A 22,028-nucleotide genomic window follows, 5' to 3' on the forward strand; every position below is an offset into this window, starting at 1 on the left:
CGGCTCTCCTGATCATCACACAGGAAACAGAGCACCCTTCATATCTCGTAGGGATGTACAAAATAATGACGGCTGACTCACAGACGGATGTCTCTCCAGGGATTAGAGGAAAAACCACAGGAAGTCAAGCTACTGTATATGATAAAAGGAGCAGATAGCCTCGTTTATATTTCCACTGAGTCTTCTTGTTGTTCATTATGTATAGTGATGATCTGTTTAACATAATGGAGAACGCATATACAATATGCAGTTATCTCTTGACCACTGCTTAAGTTGTTTTGGTATAGTTGTGCAGTTCGGACGATACAAGACTGTACATGCAAGGTTGTACACACAACAGTATAATCACAGTATAGTCATAGCTTGGAAATTCTAGTGTGTTTAATTCATTACAATATACTTGAAGACATCCTTTGTTTTGGACTAACGTGCATTGAACCTTGAAATAGATGATAGAAAAGGATTAGAGGCTTGTTAGAGGGTGGGTACATAACAGTGACTAATGCCATTATGTGAAGTGCTGACAGAGCTGGAACAAATAGAATTCCAACTGTTTAATGGAGAGTGTCCTACTAACGACAGTCTGTTGCATGTACTTCCTCATGGAGGTGTAGAATTCTCTCAAGGAAGGTTAAAGGAGCCATAGTGAATTTAGAGCTTGCTTTATAGGCAGATAGCTTATATTGAAAACGTGACAAGACATGCAATTCCGCATGCAACTTAAGCACTCGTGCATGCAACATTATTAAGCATTGTTATCTTAGTGCCCTGCACCTTAACAATTGAAGTGTCTTAATTTTTTAAGTCATCTTTGAGACCAATTTCTCTGTCAAATAGTCCTGTTTTAATTTTGATTTCTTATAAAAACAGTGATACAAAAAGACACATATACACACACAGAAACATTTGAGTACCCCAGAGACATCCCGGGAAACAGGAAATGACAGCAGAAGGAAGGGGCGACTCCTGTGAGAGGACATATGCCACCAGGACTCTAATAGAGAGAAGCGGCCAGGGAAGATCCAGCACATAAGCAGGAGGGAGACAGCAAAGCAGGAAAAAAAAGAGACAACTGCAGAGTGAATATGTATTCCATTTGTTGCAGATGATAGTCCTTGCATAGCGATCACAAACATTTCAAATCACAAAAGATGCTGAAGCAATATATAGTGATGACAGTGTAAAAACTGATATGTAATGTATAGCCTTGACTTTTGGATCTTACCTTCCCCAATGTTGACTGTGAAGGGACTTTTACTGATCTGACCACCAGCAAAGGTGACATAGATGGTGTGTTGGCCCTCCTGGGTCGGTTTGTAGGTGCAGCGGTAGCTACTGTTGCCCTTGTCCTCGATGTTGCAAGTTACTGTGTTCTTTTTCCCTGCAGGGTCCATGATCACAACCTCCACCTCACCCACACCAGCACCTGTTGGAACGGGGGTGGAAAAAGGTCACAACCTTCACCTGACTCTATGTTACTCCCAGTCCGTTTTATCTATTACCTGCCGTGTAGGTGTCAAAGTAAGTGGACTTGTTGGCAATGTTCCCTGTGGGCTCCAAACCGGGTCCTTGGGCTGTCGCTTTGCTGGAGTCTCCCTGAGCCATGCCGATCTCCACCTCGAAGGGGCTCTTGGAGATGTGCTGTCCTGCAAACAACACGGTCACCTGCGAAGTGTGAAAGCAAAAAGTATATGTGAATACTGTGACTGTGATAGGGAAAACCGGTTGTGTATGTGTGACTGGGATAGACCATGTGACTCCAAACATAAGTGCTATAAAAAATTAAAGTTGCCGACGTCAACAATGTAACTTACCTTGTGTGTGCCAGTGACTTTAGGGACATAGAAGACAGAGTATGTGCGATTCTTGTCATTGTTGGCTGTCACTTTGGCCTGGAAGTTGAAGATAATAAAGGTTCTTCAAAAATAATACACAACCACATGATGTCATGTGATTCAAGGTACAAGTGTCTCACCTCCTCTCTGTGTCCTGCAGGGTCCTCGACGTAAACTAACACTTCTCCCATTCCTGCACTGATTGTCTCCACGGTGAATACAGCCTTTTTCATCACAACATTGCCAACTGGTTCGATTCCTGCAGAAAAAAGAAGTGGTCTTCATTAGCTTTGTTATGGAATCAAGTACATGTACTGTATACTTCATTATATGCACATTTACCTGGCCCATAAGCGCGAGCCTTTTTGGGGTTGAGTTTGGGTCGTAGTGGTGCACCAGGCTTCAGTTTAGCCTTCGGGAACTGGGACAGGTAGGTCATGACTGAATGCTCGTCCACATTGGGGTCCACAATTTCCTCAGGGGTTATAACCTAAGAGGAACCAAAAGATGTTTTTACCATGACGTGAGAATATCAAAGCCTGTATAGCCACAAAACAACTTAATGAGTGTGTTTGGGTGGGTGGGGTGGTGGGTTAGACATGTTGTGATTCACTGATCAAAAGTAAATAGCTGCACTTTAGCGGGAAGCACCTGCAACATGCTATCATGCAAACCAGAAGGCACCCATTCAAACACATGCTCTTTTGTCTTTTATGTGACAGTCTACAAAGACTAGACACAAAAGGGCTCTTCTTAGCAGAAGCATGGCAGTGGGCGGAAATGGCAGTGAACCACAGAGCCAAATGTGAGCACGCTAAGGTTTGCCAGTAGCTAGCTCTGTGCCAGTCAACACAATGCAACAGTCAGTCAGTCGTAGCCCCAGCGACAAATTATGCAAGGGTGTGTTTTCTTGCTCATATAATAGTGTGTGAGAAATAATACATGTAGCTTGCAAGGCTATACTTTACCTGTGGTATACCCAGCCAATCATCAGCTTGCTGCATGGCCTCACGAGCATTGTCCACTGGTTTGGTCTGATCCCACTGGTCCCAGTCAGGACACAGACCTGAGGTTGAGAAGCAGAGGTTCAATAGGTCACGCAGTATATGCATCAAATGTACTTATATGGATGAGAGGTTAGTAATTTTAATTATTACATTTTACAAAGTGAATACATATTCCCTGGTGTGCAGGTTATTTGTCAGTTATTTGCCATTTTTCTTTGCTGCAGGGCAACAAAAAGATTAACACCTTATCTGCAAGTTGAGGCTGTTAGTGATCCGTAGGTATGCCAAATATCCCAAACATTTACAGAGCTCATCAGCGCTCCGCACTGCGACACAGTACATTTTTCATGTACTTGCACATGTACGACTCAATGTACAAATAAAAGTACAATGTGTCCTGTACGAGGAGCAGACATTGTCCCTTATGACTAATAGTCTGTAAAATGTGGAGTCAACTGATGACGCCTTGCCACAGGCCGACATTACAAAAAGGCGAACAAGGAGTACAATTCAACGTGTTCATTTTAATATGTGCTTCATATCCAGTTGTTCGGTGTTCTATTCATAGGCGGGGCACTTGATACATAATAGGTTCAACACACTCACCTGGAGCACAGCTGTCAACCAGAGCTCCCAAAGCCCGACCAGTTTGCCAGTCCCGGTTGAAATTGGTGATGGGAAGCTCGGGTAGTTTGTTCTGAATCCATCCCAACAACCTCTGCTTGGGGGTCTTTTGCTTGCCGTCATCTGCCTCTTCCTCCTCATCCCACATGGGCATGGAGATGGAGTAGTGCAGGATCAAGGTCCAGATCAGACCGAGGATGAGCTTCAGATTCCCATCAACGATGGCTTTGGAGTCTGAAATCCATAAAAACAAAACATAAGTCCTGGTTGACAAATCCTTGTCATGTTTTACAAAAACATCTAGAGACGGCAAAGACGTCAAGTTGACAGTGGAAGCTTTTAGCTCGACGGCTAGCGTTCTAAGCGTTTGTTTAGTTGACCTAGGTTCACACCCTGCGTGGAACGCAAGGCTGGCGGATCCAGGAGGGTTACACAGATAGAACAACATCATTCTCAAAACATATTTTGACTTTTTTGTACATTTTGCCACATGCACAGAGTAAAAGTGTTGCACCAGCCCTTATTAAAACCTCAATCATGTTGCTAAAGAAATATAAATCACACACACACGCTTGTGAAACATGTGTGTACATGCTGAGTAGCTTGATCAGGAGGGTTGATCTCAAAACTTAGGCCAAACCTTGAGGAAAGGGTGGGGCATTGTGTGTGTTTGTCCGAAATGATGTTGATCACACAGTGTGGTGTACATAAGGTTTTAAAGTGCAAGTTGTGATACCACTGCAGACGTTATTAGAAGATAGTTCTGTTAATACAGACATGAGACAACTGTGTGTTTATAAAATTAAATATGGCAGCAGATGACTAAAATTGTGAGGGGGGAAAAAAATTAGTTTAGCAGCAGCAACAACACAAAATGTATATAATTGTCCCTATTAAATGTGGAACGGAACAGAAAATTAACAAAATTTGACTTTAAAACAGAGGTAGGTACCAATTGCGTAGTTACTCCTAGTCAACTCCCTCAGTGGAAAAATACGCTCGGCATGGTGATAAATTAGAGCAGAGTTAGACAAAGAGGCCCGCTTGAGTAAGCCTTCACCATGGGAACTCTGAATGAGCGGATCGCCATAGTAACCTTGTGGAAATTCACTGGTGGTACAAAACATGAAGTGATGACACAGAAGCCAAGAGGCAAAAAAATGACACAAGTAAAAAAAAAATGGAATAGTGATGAACAGTCATAAAAAAAAATAGAAAAACTTTGTACTGATGAAAGGTTGTGTGCAGAAAAGTATACCACGCGTTGTAACAAGTAGTAGGAATGCTGATAGGCAAAAGAAGAGTGTGTCACACCATCACCACCTCCGACAGAAGACAGAAACATAACCACTATAAAGGCGTCCAAGGGTCAACATATTAAAGTTATTTAGAAAAAAAAACAAAAAACGAGTGGTTACCATGTTGGCCTCACGGTCAGGACAATCAAGGTTCTTGGGCATCTGTGTGAAGTTTGCATGTTTTCCAAATGTGCATGGATTTTCTCCAGGTACTTTGGCTTCCTCCCACATTCCAAAAAAATGCATTTTAGGTTAATTGCAGACTATAATTTGTCCATAGGTGTGAATGGTGTACAGCATGGGTCTCAAACATGCGGCCCACGGGCCAAATGTGGCCCGCAGGACACTAGTTTGAGGCCCCCACCTTGATATGAAAGTTTAATGTTACGTTTGATTAATGTTCATGTTAAAGGTTAAATAACTTCATAGTTATCCTCCCTATCTGTGTGGAAGTGGTAAGTTTTTGGCTATTTAAGTTTAAAGGAAATAACTTGAAGGCTACCGTTTAGGTCGCTAGCTTTCGAGTGTGCGAGTTAGCATGTGTCTCAAGACCCTGCAGTTGTGCAATATATTGTAAATAAAAAGAGTATAAATGTGACTATAGTCGTGTTTTGTCATGTCTACAGGGCTCTAATAATGCTTTGTTCATTTTAATCTGAAAAAAATAATTTGTCTACCCACCAACTATATGTGGTTTCTTAAGTTTTTATTATTTGCCGTTTTATTATTATTATATTTATTTATTTATTACTGATTGATTTTCTTTATTCTTGATTTGTTTATTTATTTTTCATCTTATTTTGTGTAGAAAAATAAAAAGTAAGATATTTGAGAACAGGAGAATGTTTTATCAGAGCTTTAATTATATTTAAGTTTATTCAATTTTCTGTTTTTAATAAATGCATTTTTTTTGTTTTTTGGAAAACCTGATGCGGCCCAGTCTCGCCCAGACCCTAGCTCCAGTGGCCCCCAAGTAAATTGAGTTTGAGACCCCTGATGTACAGTATATAAAAGGCTAACAAGGATGTTTTGTAATGAAAATACACATTTGGACTCACGCAATGTATTAGTATGACCAGCGCCATATTGTACACTAACAATTTTGCCGTAAACTTTCAATGTTACTACTAAAACCTCATTGGTCAAAGTACTTAAGAGGTGTTTCCATTATATAAAAATAATTTCTTGTTTTTTCTCCAGATCAAAATCATGTGCTTTGGTGTTTTGATGCAACTGTCATTAACCATCATCCATCTTTTGTTAAGTAAAAGCAGATCACACTTTCCTTAATCTGCCTTGTTCTTTGATACATACCTCTCTCTCCACTAAACATGCTAGGAATGTGCCAGCATTCCCGGCAGACCACACCAGTTCAGACAGAGCCCATATACGGACACAGACTACCGCGCGCTCCCCTGTGCTGATTCATACCCCCCTGTGTGCATGCGTTTGTGATCGTGCATCATCGTCCCATACCACTCCAAAAAACTCCCATGACTCAAGGTTGGGTTGTTTCTGCAGACTCCACTCGAGCGTCACAGCAATGACATCATTGCAACCCTTGACCCAGTCTGACCTGACCCAAAAGGGAGAGGCAGGAGAAAATTGCAGCGAGGATGAAAAGTTCTGGATAATATTCTGGTGTACTGCACAAAGAGATCATCCATATCTTACACTGCTCTCACTGAGTGGACGTCCTTGACTTGACATTAGAAGCTGATGCTGGCACTGCACAATAGGGATTTTTACTGGGGTGTCATGAGATGGAGATTAAAATGTGGAGTGAGAAAAGCCGTCAGCACAGCCAGATGCCAAATCAGATTGCTGCCGCTGTGTTAATGTCCAAGCAGAGACGTAGCAATTGTACATTTGATCAAAGTTACTTAAGATTTGTCAGATCAAAACACGAATTCTGCATATGAGATATACTAAAACGTGATTTTCTGAAATTCACTACTTACTGCACTCTTAAGCATCTTGGGAACCATAGTTCTTTTAATGTAAAAGTAAAGAATCTAGTGCTACCAAGTGGTTGTCAGTCAATCGCAGCACTTTTAAGTGCCTGATGATTTTTATGCAGTTTAATTTGCATTTGTGAACAATAGATTTATTGTACAATTTGCTCTTTTAGGAAAAAAATGTGATGTTACACTATGGTATAATATGGTGTAACAAGAGTAATTTGCAGCCTCACGCTTTGACCTGCTCGCTCAGGTCGTTCCCTCCTTCCCTCCCCAACCCTCCACCTCCCTCGACTAAACAAGCCGCAGTGGAGCTACTACACTTCCTCCTCTTCCTTTCTTACCACCCGCCCTCCCTACCCTCTCCTTTTCTTCACTCCCTCTGACTGGAAAAAAAGTTCCCCCTGGTTTTATAGCCTTAAAAGGGCAGAAGCAACTGGATCTTGGCGGCCCTCCCATTCCCTGGGCTCTGGTTACATAGGAGGGAGGAGGGATTTGGGAAGATTGGGAAGCAGAGAGGGAGGAAAGTCTAAAGATGAAAAAGGTAGAGTAAGTGCGGTGAAGGATTTTTTTTTCACAAGCCAAGATATGTTCCCTTCTAGTGAGTGGGCAGACTAAAAGGAAAATGGAAGGTTGTGTTAGGGGGGCAAAAGGGTGAGATTTTGGACAAAAGTGTGCCGCAAACTAGCTAAGATGAACTGAACAGGCGGAGGCGGGGTGGGGGGGGCATAAAATGATGAACAAGGGGCTTTAATAAATACCATGTGTCTTCAATCAGGTGGTTTTTCATGGAAGCATCTGGGAACACTGAGCAAACCAGAGGAGCACAGTTTGCAAATAAAAGTCATTGATGAGCCCAAAAAGCACAACATTATTTCCAGCCGAGTGCCCTGCTTATGTTCCATAGAGTCTGTAGAAGATGATTACATGACATAACAGTAAAAATGCCTTTGTGAGTGTAGGCATGTTTCCAACTCTAATGTATTCTAAAGGAGAATACACATTTTGCTTATTCTCACTACACCATTGACCAATCCACCCCCCCGTCTTCACTTTTGCAGACAGGAAGCTACGCCGGTGATAAGGAGCTGGCAGGAAGTGATCCATTTGGACTAGAATAGCAAAACTCATTCTTCTCTGCTGTGACAAATTTTACCAGAATATAGTATGTTAGAATATATCCTTTATTAGGGCTTGGTGATATATTGATATTTACTTTAAGCAGGATAAAAATATTGTTGATATCGATATAGACTGGATTCACAAGTATTATTTTAATAAAACAACTTGTTGAGCATAGTTGGCTTTGTGGAAAATATATTGGGATATGAGTTTTTGGTCCATATTGCCCAGCCCTATGCATATGATCATAAATAAACCACAATTTGCCAACTATTTATTGCAAATTATAATTCAATTCTTCAAGAGATAGCACACTGGAGCGTAATACAAAACTATACTGTCAAGTACTGCATTATTGACCTCCAAATTATTTTAACAAATAGTCAAATTTCCACTTAAGGCCACGCCCTATTTCTCCATCTTGAATAGCACCCAGCCCCTTTAAAATGTCATGGACATTTTAGTAACCACATGTATCATTGTTTCCATCACTTCAGAAATGTACTCCACATTTCACCATTGCGAAACAAGCAGGCTATTGCCACACATGCATGTGTCTCAACCTGCACGCTGTGCTCGAGGCGATCAACAAGAGAACAACCAGTCACCAAGTTACACCACGCTTGTGTTTATTTCACATCCTGCATGCAGGCCAAACCACATAAAATGTTACCAAGTTTTTTTTTAATATATATATAATTGAGACGATTGTGGCGACAGAAAATTTGCAAAGACAGCACATTGGTGATTATGATTTAATTAGTCAACTAACTTACACAGGCAGGATGATGCCTGAGTGGGAATGATTAAGCTTAGTCAAACATGGGTGTGATGAGGTGGTGGTAATGTGCACACAGGATATCGTAGCCAGACAATATGGACAGCACAGACTGACACACACAGTGTGTGTCATGGCAGCAGGTCCAACTGCACCAAACTTGCAGATGCTTGGATGAGAAATACAGCGGAATCTCGGTTTGACAAATATCATTTGACATATCAAAATATGTCTCGACTCAAGCCTCAATCTGCACCTATTCCAGATGTATTTCCAAAACGGTCTGTTTTAATTTATTCCGCCCATGGCCCACCTACAGGGATGCCCACTCCGCTGAGACTGGTAACATTCCCAAGCGCTCCAAAGAATGTCCGGACAACTACCAAACCCTCTTTCTAATTTTGTCGATATAGGAGTTCATGATAAATACATCTTTGGAGAGCTACTTGAAAAATGGTTAGGAGCTACTGGTCGCTCATGAGCTACTGGTTGGAGACCTGATTTACCGTGTATGAACTCAAAGATTAATGTAGGAGTGTCAACCAGATATTGATGAGCTTGTAATTTTCCCTCTCTATAATGGCAGCCGCTTACTTACACAAAATACAGTTAAGACACTGATAAATTCTTCTCTTTGGTGTCTTCAAAATGGTCAGGTAATGTTGGAAAGGCATTGGACTTCAACAGTTTGGGGTATTGTCAGCTTCCGCCGTACTCACAAAACAGACCAATATGTTTGTCTTGACCTGGAATTTGCAACTCCAATCATTTTGTGCTTCTTTAGGCAAGTTAGCATTCCTTCAGACATGTCCTGGAAGTCGTTGGTCCGTGCCAACACAATGAAATCTGACAAAACAGTACAGGAAGCCTACAACTGGTACCCCAGCACGCCCGTATAAGGAAGGCCGGCTCACTGTGACATCAAAGTGAGACGATCCTATCAGGGGTTGGCATTTGATTACAGTTCCTTGATTGAGTGATGAAATATCACATATTATATCAGATAAATGTTGTCTATTAAAGCAAAAGTGCATGGATATAACTCAAGCCCACATATCAGATATATACGGGTATCACATTTCTTATTTACACCGCAAACTACTTGAAAACACAATAAATCAGTCAATTCTACAACAATCAATTCTTCTAATAAAAAACAGACTATGCAGCTAGCTCAAGATTGCATTTTTTTCCCAACCATAAAAATACCACCACCACCAGTTAGTATGTTATCACTAGTGGTTTCAAAGAACTGACTGGCCAAAAAATTGTCAACAGGCCCGAATATGATGATTGATCAGTCACGCCTGGCTGGTATTCACGATTTCCACATAGATAATAGCAGTCCCATAGAGGCAATCAACAATTTGCAGTCATAGGCCAAGGATCGCCAATGCAGAGCAACAGGTAGCCCCCCCATGACCACGAGGCGACCCCCTCGAGCATAGTTTTCATTCAGGTTTCCAGTTAACAACTGATGCACTACCAAGAAATGCAGTCTGGAATACAAAATACAGATTTTTTTGTTGATGTTTTAATACAAAATATATTTGTCAATGTTCTGGCAAAAAGTTATTCACTTCGTATGGTTTGAAAGAAGCTATGAAAACCCATTACAAAAAATGTTAGGTCTCGCCCATTTATTTTGTTAAAAATAGCTCTCGATGTTAAAGACTCCTGTATACATTCAATGGTAGCTAATACTAGTAGCTAAACTTGCCAAATCGCAATCAATAGCTGACAAATATAACTATTGCATGTGTGCTTATTAAATGCGGTGTAGTATACGGACTCATATCGGGAAAAGGGCGGGATGTTTAATGCCCGCAGCATCAGTGTTGTGCAAGGTTCTCATGAACTACTGTAGTTCAAAGTTCAGTTCACACAGTGTAAATATGAATAGTTCATGTTCATAACATTTCAATTTTAATTCAATGTTCAGTTCATTTCAACACTGCAGCATATTCAAATATTAGTGACGTCCTGGCACCTGGGAAACTCCCATACAGACCCTTTAAAATTATTATTTTGCTCATCCTTCAATCTTAAGCTATCCTGCACAGCACAGAATTATTGGTAATGCATGCAAAATATAAATATTGACAAACAATGACTTCATTTCTAATGTTTGATGTTAGTAGGATCAGCCACATTGACTTGGATAATCCTGTGTTACTGACTTGGTTTGAGCAACTCTTGCTTAAGGGCAGTGCTGCATAATAACCTACAGATAAAAAAGGCACACCAGGATTAAAACTAGGACAGTGGTGAAGAAAAGGAAAGAGACCTCAAAAGCATCATGCAGAGTTCTGATGGCAGTTTTGTGCTAAGTTGTGGCCAAGGGTGGCTGGAAGGGTGTGTCCGTTTTCTGCAATGAAAGGAGGAAGTACAAGAGCTAAGCACGGTTCTCTCTCATCTTCAGATGAGACGAGTCAAGAAAAGGAGAAACTGGGTTTGGGTGAGTAAGCTGATAGTCAACGCCCCTAAAAACCAACCAGTGACCCCCAACGGTATGGGAGGAAAATGTGAGTAGAATACAAGTGGGTGAGATTCCTTTTGAATAAAGCGAGAAACAACAACGGTTTCTTTAAATTAAATTTACATCAAGGGTATGCTGGTAAAATAACGACTATGTCCAGGTTTGAGGCTCGGAGCGTGCAGTCTCACCTGCTGCCTGCTGGAAACAGTTAACATGCATATGGAAACCACAACATGAGCCAGACATTCCCCTCAGGGATGTCACTTGCGTCTGATTCACAGCTGCTCAAGTCACCAACCTATTCCTGCCTTTCTCTCTCCACAGATGTTCTGTAGACAGAGCAAAAGATGGAAGGTGAACTACTACAGAACCGCACCTTGGGTGACTAAACTACTGATATTTACCATAGCCAAGTACAAAGCCTGATGCATGTTTTCACTTGTTTATTAGCATAACTCACAAAAACATGTTTTGTCTTTGTGAAGGTGCAGTATGTGGCGATAATCCAGATCGAGGATCCAAGTCTGTTCATTGATCATGTAGATGTGGGGCACTTGGCAACCATCCCATTCATTCATCCATTTTCTATGCCTCTTATTTTCACTGGGGGTCACGGCTATGCTGGAGCCTACCCCAGCTTGTCTTTGGCCGTTGTCAACCAATTTGTAATGAAATATAGCACCACCTTCAAGGCTTGCGGACAGACCACAATGATGTGAATGTCACTACGAAGCATTCATCCATCTTCAGCATATTGTTAGAAGGGAGATCTTAAAAATGTAATTTCATAAAAGATAGTTTTTAGAAAGCCCATATATCTAAAGGAGCCATAATTTACATATCTAAAAGAGCCATAATGAGTCCATATACTACACTCCATTTAATAAACACACATGAAATAGTTATATTTGTCAGCTATTGATTGCGATTTGGCAAGTTTAGCTGCTAGTATTAGCTACCATTGAATGTATAGCAGGAGTCTCCAACATCCAGAGCTATTAACAAAATAAATGTCCGAGACCTAACAATTTTTGTAATGGGTTTTCATAGCTTCTTTCAAGCCATACAAAGTGAATAACTTTGTTTTGCCAGAACATTGACAAATACAATTTACTTTGTTCCTTTGTTCATTATGGCTCCTTTATTCATTGGTGCTAATATTAGCATTCAAGCTAACTGTATGACCAACTGAAGTTCCTTATTGATTTCTGTATGTAATATGCCTTTGGCTCATCGGTATGTTTATGTAATATGAGTTACATTACTTTACTTATCATTTATTTGTGTATTTGTCTTGTATGTTATCACAGTACCACAGAATAAAACCTTAATAAATCCACCAAACAGAGGCTTGACTTGAACTCACCCCCCTTATACCTTTGACCGCTCCAAACCAGTGCGCCTTTGGAGACATTCTCACCACGCCGTTTCAATAACGAAATGCATTTATGCCACCTGTTGGACTGGGGTGCAACAGTATAGAAAGTACCAAATGTACCATTGGGCTTGGCCATTAAGAAAAAGTCATTACATAGTGTTTCTTGCTCCAGTTCTCAAATTTAAATTAGCCGCTATGCTAGGTGAGAGGACTGTACCAGCTCCTGGCCTTCAGAGGTGCGCCATCTTGTTCCTTCAAAGTGCCATCAAACAATAGTATTCACTCTGTGATGTCATTACATACTGTTTCTTGCTCCACTTCTCCCATTTAAATTAGCCGCTATGCTAGGTGAGGGGACTGTACCAACCCCTGGTCTTCAGAGGTGCGCCATCTTGTTCCTTCAAAGTGCCATCAAACAATAGTATTCGCTCTGTGATGTTACAACACCAACTCATATTGCACCATTAGCTCTTGTTTCCAGGAAAAGCCCATTCAACACAGTTTGGTGTCACCAAAGCTAATGTTTTAATTACTATGGAGCCATGGAACCCCTGCCCACTGCACGACATGAGCACAAACAATAGGCCTGTGTCTGTGTTCCTCACTGCTAAAATGTCTAACTACATCCTGAACCACACAGACTGAACTTGGGAGTTCCTGAGCCCAGCCTAGGCAGTGAAAAACCGGGGCCCATTCTTTCTCAAATCAAAGCGCCTCAAATGGGAGAGGAGGAGGAGGGGACAAATGCAATGCACACTTGTAGATTAGACACAAGCCTGCTTTTTCACTCAACACTGACATATGTTAAGAACCCCCAACACTATGCTGTTGCCTCATCTAACCTGCACGATGACACTTAGTTTTCTGTATCTACTTGCACTTTCTGCCATTAAACTGATCAAAGTATTTCTGTTCAGCGAAGTTGAAAAACTAGATACAAAATGTACTGTCCATTCATTGTACCCAACATGCTCCTACGTGCAAAAAAGTGACCCACCTATGGACACCAACTTGATGTTCTCCTTGTCCAGGAACTCCAAGGCCACGGACACGTTCTCCAGCTGCATCTGACGGAAGGTGGGCCTCTGGTTGTACTTTCGAAACATCTTCTTCTGGGACAGGACCTCCAGAAGTCCGATGAGTCGCAGCCCATCGCTGAGGTCCGTCTGCAAGTTGCCAATACGCTTGTTGACGCATTTCAGGTGCTCGTTACACCAGCGAGTGAATGTGTTTTGCTGGATCTTCTTCCACGGGGCGTCCTCGGCCAGGTCTTTCTCCGTGGCGGGCATCTCTACGTCCTTATCCGTGGAGAGAGCGTTGGGAGCGGGCGCGGCGCTCTGGTGGAGTCGGGGGTGGGAACCACTCATTTTTATGGTGTCGGCTGTCTCTCGGTTCGCTGACTTGTTTCTGGGTGGAGTCTGTTTCAACTTTTCTTTCTCGCTGCCACTCGCCTCGTCTGTTTGACAGAAAACAATCAAGTTGAAGACGATGAACACCGCAGGGAAGAGTTATTATAACGTGGAGCACATTTTATAAAATCGAACGACAAACATTTTTGACGAAAGTGCACCAGCGAACATTAAAATTCCTCAAGCAAACATGACAGTCTACCTTGACGAAAGTGCACCAGCGAACATTAAAATTCCTCAAGCAAACATGACAGTCTACCTTATCAACCCAGGTGCGTATTCTCCCGCTAGCTAACTGTGAAACATAAGCCTATTAGACTATTAGTTTCATATCCACAGCTGCCATTCGTGACCCGATTAACTGACATTTTCCCACCCCAAGTGACTAACGCATCCTTCCTAGAAGAATCAAAGAATCAAAACTTGTAATTGAGGTAGGCGCGATTTCTCACTTGCCAATACACAATTTAAATACGAACGTGTGCTAGCCAACCGTGCTAAAAACATTTTAATCACGTCTAGCTAAATCTACTTTATTATTATTATTATTATTGTCCTTCATACATACATGATTGACAATTGCACACTTCCGCAACCTATGTGACGCCATAATCCCTGTTCCTTTTATGTACAGCTCATGAAAACTGATTTTTTTTTAAATGATCGTTACGTCAGACATGCACAAACATTTGACCTATTTAGAATTTGTGGATTAAAAAAATGTGTTCTGAAATGTTCATTAAGCTTGCTTTGTATTGGCACACTTAAATCATGTGGAAGTCATGCGGAATTTATTTTCATTAAACATAACATATTTTAGTTGATTTGGGCTGCATGGTGGTTGGGTGGTTAGCATGTTGGCCACACAGTCAGTGTTCGAATCTCATCTTGGGGATCTCTGGAGTTTGCTGTGGAGTTCGCGTGTGTGGGTTTTCTCCAGGTACTCCGGTTTCCTCCCACATTTCAAAAACATGTCAGGTTAATTGGTGACTCCACATTGTCCATGAATGTGAGTGTGAATGGTAATTTGTCAACATGTGCCAACTGTGATTGGCTGGCGATCAGTCCAGGCTGTACCTCGCCTGGGATAGGCTCCAGCATACCCCCGTGACCCTAATAAGGATAAGCGGCAAAGAAGATTTATGGATGGATAGTTGATTTGGGTCATGGTGGGTCCCGCAGTCAAACCAGTTGAGAACTACTGATTTATTAGCATGTTCACCCGGAATAATCTGGTTCAACTTTCATTCTCTTGTCCAGTCATGTATATTTTTATGTGACAGCAGTCAGAATTGTCCGTTTGTGTGATGTGATGTAACCTTTGTTGTGGGACATTACAGAGGTTACTCAACACCAACCTCAACCATCCCCGCTGTTTTCTGTAAAGGGAACACACACTTGAACTAGAAGAACAGTATAACCTGATCAGGATGACACTATAGTATATTTCTATATCAGCTGTTTGCCCTCTGAAAATTAATACTAGTTGACAGAGTGGGCATTGGGACAGATTAGACCCACTGGCGCTCAAAGGTGCATCAAAGCTGTGGCATGTAAGATTCTGTGTCACTCCCCCTGTCGTGCCTCTGCACTAACTCTTGCAAGACCCCCCACACCTTATGAACACACTTACAGTAGTCACACAAGTTCAAGTATTTGGATTGATATTTGAGGAAGAAGGCAGTAGTGGCTGTAAAGACAGGGAGGGATGTGACTGCAGCTTTTTGACTAAATAAGGAGCTCCATGCTGGCAGGCTCAGTGTGGCCTTCAGCCATTAAGAATGCTTTGCCTTAGTCTGTGTGTGTGTGTGTGTGTGTGTGTCTGGTCTAGGGAGAATCTGAGGAATGCCCCTCACCCCATAACAATCCCAGAGAAGCTGCACAGGACCCCCCCTCCAACACCCCCGTCCTCAATAACTGCCCAATAAAACCCACGTATTATTACTCACATGCACACATAATCTAACACCATCCTTTTATACTATTGTGTGCACACTACAAAAAAAACCCCAAAACAAATTAAGAGGGGCCCAAGAATGTTTAGTCTCACTTTTTCTTTCATTGCCACAATGACTGATTCAAAAACAGTGTTTTGTAATTGCAAACTGAATAAGAAGCTGTAATATATTTTGCAGATACATTTAAAAAAACGTTCCCCAAAGAGTGACTTGTTTTTAACCTAATTTTCAGATTAATTTTAGTAATAAACAGCAAACTGGGCGGAGCAAGGGCCCTCTATATAGCATTTGCCTTGGTTTTTGTCTCCCTCTAGTGACTACTTCTCATTTTGCCATTCAAAACGTGTTTAACTCCATTAGATTAGATTAGATTAGATTCAACTTTATTGTTATTGCTCATGTCACTGGTACAGGGCAACAAAATGCAGTTAGCATCCAACCAGAAGTGCAATTTTATAAGTACCTTAGTAGTAAGTAAATGTAGAAAAATGGACAGATCTATATACAAACTATAACAGGCTATGACTATAATACAGTGAGGATATGTACAGAGATATAAATGACTATAATATGGCTATTGCAGATTATAAACAGTATGCACAGTATGGATGTGACAATTTATAATAACAGTAATATGTACAGTATTGCAATGAAGTGACTAGAGTATGGCTATTGCAGATTATATAAATTATAAGCAGTATGATGTATGAATGCAACAAGATATAACATACAGACATACAACATACGCCCTAACACTAACAAATGGGCACAATTTCAATTATACTTAGTTTATCAGATATTACAAATACCTCAAATTTAACTGACGACTTCATCCAGCATATTTCCTTTGAAATACCTATTTCCTTCTACTTTACTACCAGTACAAATTGATTTGTAATTGAATAAATGCAGTAAATGATCATCTGGGTAGGAGATTCTCCACAAGGCTTATTGACTTTCTGAAAGCAAGTGTGTGCATAAAGGTGCAACTTGGTGGAAATGTCAATTATTGAACACAATGGTCACATTTCTCAGTTCCATTAGGCAATATATGTGATCCTGTAGTGCACATAATTGAACAGTTAATTTTTTTTAAAATACCTCCTCAGTCCTTATATACCTTACATCCTTTCCCTTGTGATGCAGTTAAAAAGTGCCAGCGGGCCAACCACACCCAATCTGCCACACAGCCAGCAGAAGTGATGAACACAGCAAATGCCTGTGATGAACCACGTCCAACAAACCACCCATGTGTGAAAACCACGTAATAAAATGAATGAATTGTGTGTCTACTGCAAAAGGAGCCCCATACCTGAGATTAAGCAGAAACCCACCTTTAATCTGACCTATGACTCATATAGGCCAGCTCATTTTCATCCACAATGGTGCATTTAAAATATATGGACCTCTGTAGTCATACATTACGCATATTTGCACAACATACAATTTTTAATACCACCAGGCTGAAAAGCGCGCGTCCGAGATCACTGCCCGTGGATTACCTTATTTGGTGAGCAGCCATAAATGAAGCCTGGTTAACATACCGCAGCAGAGACGATATACTTGTAGCAAGAGCGCGAACGGTCCTAAAGCATCAGCCTGCAGGGAACGAAATCCACGCCGTGATCACCTGCGCGTGGGTTGGTGTTTTGGGGTCGCGTCACACAGTCGCAGTGACTCACGCCAGAATTTCAAAGCAACGATCCCCAACTCGTTTGTAAAGTTATTCACACAAGACCAAAAAAATTGTTTTTAAAAGGAAAACTTACGTGTGTGTACGTGTCTCCCCTGTCCTTCGCGGGTCCTCCTCCCCACGCGAACTCTCAGCAGGGGGTAATAAGGACTTGTTTAAAAGTTAAAGGCCTCCAAAGACGAAGAAATAGTCCCTCCACTCTTCTGAGGTCCAGTGCTTTAATTGGTGGACGTGTGGTGCATCAGATGGGCTGTGGGGGTGTGACCGAGACCGATTGCTCCAACTCTTCCTCTGTACCGCGCCTCTTCTTTCGCAAGTGACGTCACAGCCGCGCCTAAAGGCTCTCAAAGGAGTGATGTCATCGCGTCATGCGGTACACGTTACCTTTATCGTGACCCTGTGGTGTGTGTGTGTGTGCGTGCAAGAGACCTAGACACCCCCAACCCCCCCCCCCCCCCAGCTGAGTGTGCCTTGCTCAGGAGGCAAGAATGTTCTGCTTACAATTCATCAGTGGTGGGAGGACAGAAGCAGAGGAGGAGTGGAGAAAGGAAGAGAGGACGGATGGAGCATGAAAGAAAAAAGATAAAGAGAAGAAGAACTAGGAAGGAGAAAGAATTGATGACTCTGGAAACGCTATGAAAACTTCTACTTATAAACCAGCTTTTTGGTGTGCATGTGTGTGTGTGTGTGTGTGTGTGTGTGTGTGTGTGTTGTATTAATTACAGACAGATGTTTGCTGTTGGGCTTGTGAGCCAGGCGGTCAGTGACATCATCCATGTGGAGCTGGTAGAAGTTACATTACCAGATCTCACACACAATATTTTCAGACTGATGTGGCTTTTTCCGGGAAATACTAACAAATAGTAAAATGGCTCAAAGAAATCTATATAATGACTATACCAAGATCAAAATGCACACATGTGAAGTCAGAATATCAAGTCCCTAAGAATATGCCACTGTCTCCCTCGGTATTGCCGTAAGACAGGGGTCTCAAACACAAATGTGGCCTGTAGGACACTAGTTTGAGGCCCCTGCCTTGATATGAAAGTTTAATGTTAGTGCGGCCCGCGCAAGTTTGATATGGATGCTGTATGGTATCATGTACCCAGAAAAAATTATTACGTTTGATTAATGTTCATGTTAAAGGTTAAATAACTCTTAATAGTTATCCTCCCTATCCGTGTGGAAGTGGTACGTTTTTGGCTATTTAAGTTTAAAGGAAATAATTGAAGGCTACCGTTTAGGTCGCTAGCTCTCTAGTTTGCGAGTTAGCATGTGTCTCAAGACCCTGCAGTTGCGTAATATGTTGTAAATAAAAAAAGTATAAATGTGACTATAGTCGTGTTTTGTCATGTCTACAGGGCTCTAATAATGCTTTGTTCATTTTAATCTGAAAAAAATAATTTGTCTACCCACCAACTATATGTGGTTTCTTAAGTTTTTATTATTTGCCGTTTTATTATTATTATATTTATTTATTACTGATTGATTGATTTTCTTTATTCTTGATTTGTTTATTTTTCATCTTATTTTGTGTAGAAAAATAAAAAGTAAGATATTTGAGTGGAATGTTTTATCAGAGCTTTTCTTGTAGACAATTGGAACCAAAGCGAATTTAAAAAAAAAAATGTTTTTAATAAATGCGTTTTTGGGGGGGGGGGTTTTTTGGAAAACCTGATGCGGCCCAGTCTCACCCAGACCCGAACTCCAGTGGCCCCCAAGTAAATTGAGTTTGAGACCCCTCTCAGGGAAAACATCCCTCACATTTCAGCAACCATTTTAATCACATGATAAAAGTACTGTTTTAAAGTAATGAAACTTGGTGATGCTGTAGTAGTCAGTGTACTACAGATAATTTTACCATAAAGAAATCCAGCATGTTCTCACCTCCAACTTGAAGGAGCCCAAACAAGGAGACTCATGGCATGCTGAGGAAGGTGAAGGTGAAGGTGATGGAGTGGCCACCTATATTTTAGCGTATTAGTTGGTTTTCCAAGTTGCACACTCTTTTGTCCCTTGAGATGATGTAATAAATTGGTTGCTGAAATGTGGTTTACTCAGGTTTGTGAGATATGATGGCACATACGCAGGTGTACAGTATCTGCGTAGGGAAACTCAAAACAATTACTGGATTGATCCTGTATTTTATTAATATACACACTTTATCTTCAACACTTTTATCTTCAATTTGCAATTCATAGCTCAGGCCTCATTCTGGACTATCAGACTAAATTCTGTATCTCAACCAGACGTGAGGTTATTCGTTCATCCACATCACTTATCTCCAATACCTCTTAATCTATCCAAGCTGCCTTTGGGCTAGAGGGCTAGGGTACACCCTAGGCTGATCAATCACAAGACACACAGAGCCAGACATTCACATTCACACCATTGAACAATTTAGAGTCCTCAGAGAACCGCAGAACATGCAGAAAGGCTCAAATAAACAAATAAAGCTCAACGATGCTGCCATGTGAATTTTAACTTTTAGTTAAATCTGTCAGTCCACAGTCAAAAAGCTTTGATATCAGCCATCTTTGATGTAATCAGGTTAAAAGGACACTCCACTCTTAGGGGGAAAAGCACTTTATTACATGTAAAACGTGATGTAAGAATGTTCTATGTGAAGTATTTCCATAATGTCTCATATTAACTCTCTAACAAGATCTCAGTGTATAGACTGGTCATATATCTCATCTCGTTTCATATTATCTACATACTGTATTGTATATAACTCTGGGAAAAACTGTTGATTTTGTTAATACTTGGGTTGTTTATATTGTTTATTTTTCTATATTGTGTATTTTTGTACTGCTTAACTGATTTATGTACTCTTGCTGCTGTGCAATGCAAATTTCCCCACTGAGGGACGAATAAAGGCATATCTTAATCTTAATCTTTCTTTTTTGCCTATAGACTATTACTTGGGTATAAAGCTTGAGACAGTGAAAGTTAAATGCAGATTTGTTCATAATGGCAGTGTTTTAACAGTTTAAGAGTCAGTTAAAAGCCATAGTAACATGTCTCCAACTTAGCTCCAAAACAAAGCCCCTCTCTCTTAGCCTGTTAAGGAAACTAAAGCGGTTCAGTGTTTGACTTGGGTTGATGGACGAGGTTGTTTAAACTGCTCCTCAGCCTTTTGCCTTTCTGCCTCTTGTTCACTGTCATGCACACAAATATGACATAAAACTGCACACATGCGCATTATATGACTCAAGCTTGTAATTTATCCTCTTGCATGCACGCACTTTAACCAATGTGTTACTTTCTCTTTCCTTGCTTTTCTTTCATCTAAGCACCCCATCTGACTCAAAGAGTTGAAGGCACTCCTCACGCCATCAAACCTTGATCTCGTATAAGTAACTGGAGTAAATGTGGAAAAATGTCACTCGTAAAAAACAGAGTGGGGTCCATTTTTAGATGTGAAATATAAAGGAGTTTTATGGCCACTTGAATAAGTGCACAGAAAGACTTTTCACACAAGTATACATGTGACTAAAATGTCCTTTGGACAGTTGCACTCAACATGAATCAATCAGTCATTACTGATTTAGTGAACGCAGCACTAATTTAGCATGCTTTGTAGCAGGGAATCTCAGGTGTATTTTTTTTTTTTCTTGCGCCAACCACTGCCTCATCACATGACATTTTGAAAACAAGGAATTAGTGCATCCACCGTGACAAAGCATTCTTTTCACTTTGATTGCAGTGCCAGCACAAACTGAAGGCCTGCAATGGTGCTGTCAGTTCACAAATCCTTAGTGACATGAGGCTGACACTACACGATTAAAATGACATGACAGAGCAGTAGATAGTCAGTATAATGCTGAACAAACCAAACAATTCGTTAATTCATTCATTTTCTACCGCTTTTTCCTCACGAGTGGTCGCCAGCCAATCACAGGGCACATATAGACAAACAACCATTCACACTCACATTCATACCTATGGACAATTTGGAGTGGCCAATTAACCTAGCATGTTTTTGGAATGTGGGAGGAAACCGGAGTACCCGGAGAAAACCCACGCATGCACAGGGAGAACATGCAAACTCCACACAGAGATGGCCGAGGGTGGGAATTGAACCCTGGTCTCCTAGCTGTGAGGTCTGTGAGGTTGTAGCTATACAACAATAACCCCTTGTCGTGAAACCAAAATACACAATACACACTTCACCTCCACACCTACATTCCTTCAGCTAACTTTATATCAACTCTTACCACAGGAACAGTGGGTACTATGCAAAGAGGATTTAGCATTCTAAAGGAGAGTGAGAGCAGTAATTACAGTGACTCACCACATAGAAGCTTCTGATGTCTCCTTCGGACTGGGTCACAATTTCTAAAGACTTCCGATCTCCTCCTTGTGTACTTTGTTCATGTGGACTGTGGTCAGTGCGCATATGTGTGAGCTGCACTTTATTTTCAACAGTTTCAGTCAACTACTCTCAATGGGAGCTCCATCCATTCATATTATATGAGGCTTA

General features: G+C 41.1%; 1 protein-coding gene and 1 long non-coding RNA gene across 6 annotated transcripts in view; one reads left to right on the plus strand and one right to left on the minus strand.

Annotated features, from left to right (window-relative positions):
• Positions 1-17,817, minus strand: part of flna (filamin A, alpha (actin binding protein 280)) — a 35,806-nt gene extending 17,989 nt beyond the window's left edge. For all 5 annotated transcript variants that reach the window (XM_078796886.1, XM_078796884.1, XM_078796885.1 and 2 more), the window contains exons 1-9: positions 17,619-17,817; positions 13,480-13,938; positions 3,449-3,700; positions 2,804-2,901; positions 2,178-2,325; positions 1,976-2,094; positions 1,815-1,892; positions 1,503-1,665; positions 1,226-1,426 (exon numbers count right to left, since the gene is read on the minus strand). In XM_078796886.1, the coding sequence (XP_078653012.1) occupies positions 1,226-1,426; positions 1,503-1,665; positions 1,815-1,892; positions 1,976-2,094; positions 2,178-2,325; positions 2,804-2,901; positions 3,449-3,700; positions 13,480-13,849 (1,429 nt within the window). In that variant the 5' untranslated portion in view covers positions 13,850-13,938; positions 17,619-17,817. The remainder of the gene's footprint in view (positions 1-1,225; positions 1,427-1,502; positions 1,666-1,814; positions 1,893-1,975; positions 2,095-2,177; positions 2,326-2,803; positions 2,902-3,448; positions 3,701-13,479; positions 13,939-17,618) is intronic.
• LOC131104927 (uncharacterized) lies at positions 13,176-18,541 on the plus strand. Its single transcript, XR_009119847.2, has 3 exons — positions 13,176-14,325; positions 16,996-17,113; positions 17,677-18,541. It is a non-coding gene; the product is annotated as an uncharacterized LOC131104927 (long non-coding RNA).
• The last annotated feature ends 3,487 nt before the right edge of the window (positions 18,542-22,028 follow it).

The sequence above is a fragment of the Doryrhamphus excisus genome, linkage group LG15 (assembly GCF_037039965.1).
Source record: "Doryrhamphus excisus strain RoL-2023G ecotype Guam linkage group LG15, RoL_Dexc_Guam_v1.1, whole genome shotgun sequence".
In the NCBI taxonomy this organism is placed as follows: domain Eukaryota; kingdom Metazoa; phylum Chordata; class Actinopteri; order Syngnathiformes; family Syngnathidae; genus Doryrhamphus; species Doryrhamphus excisus.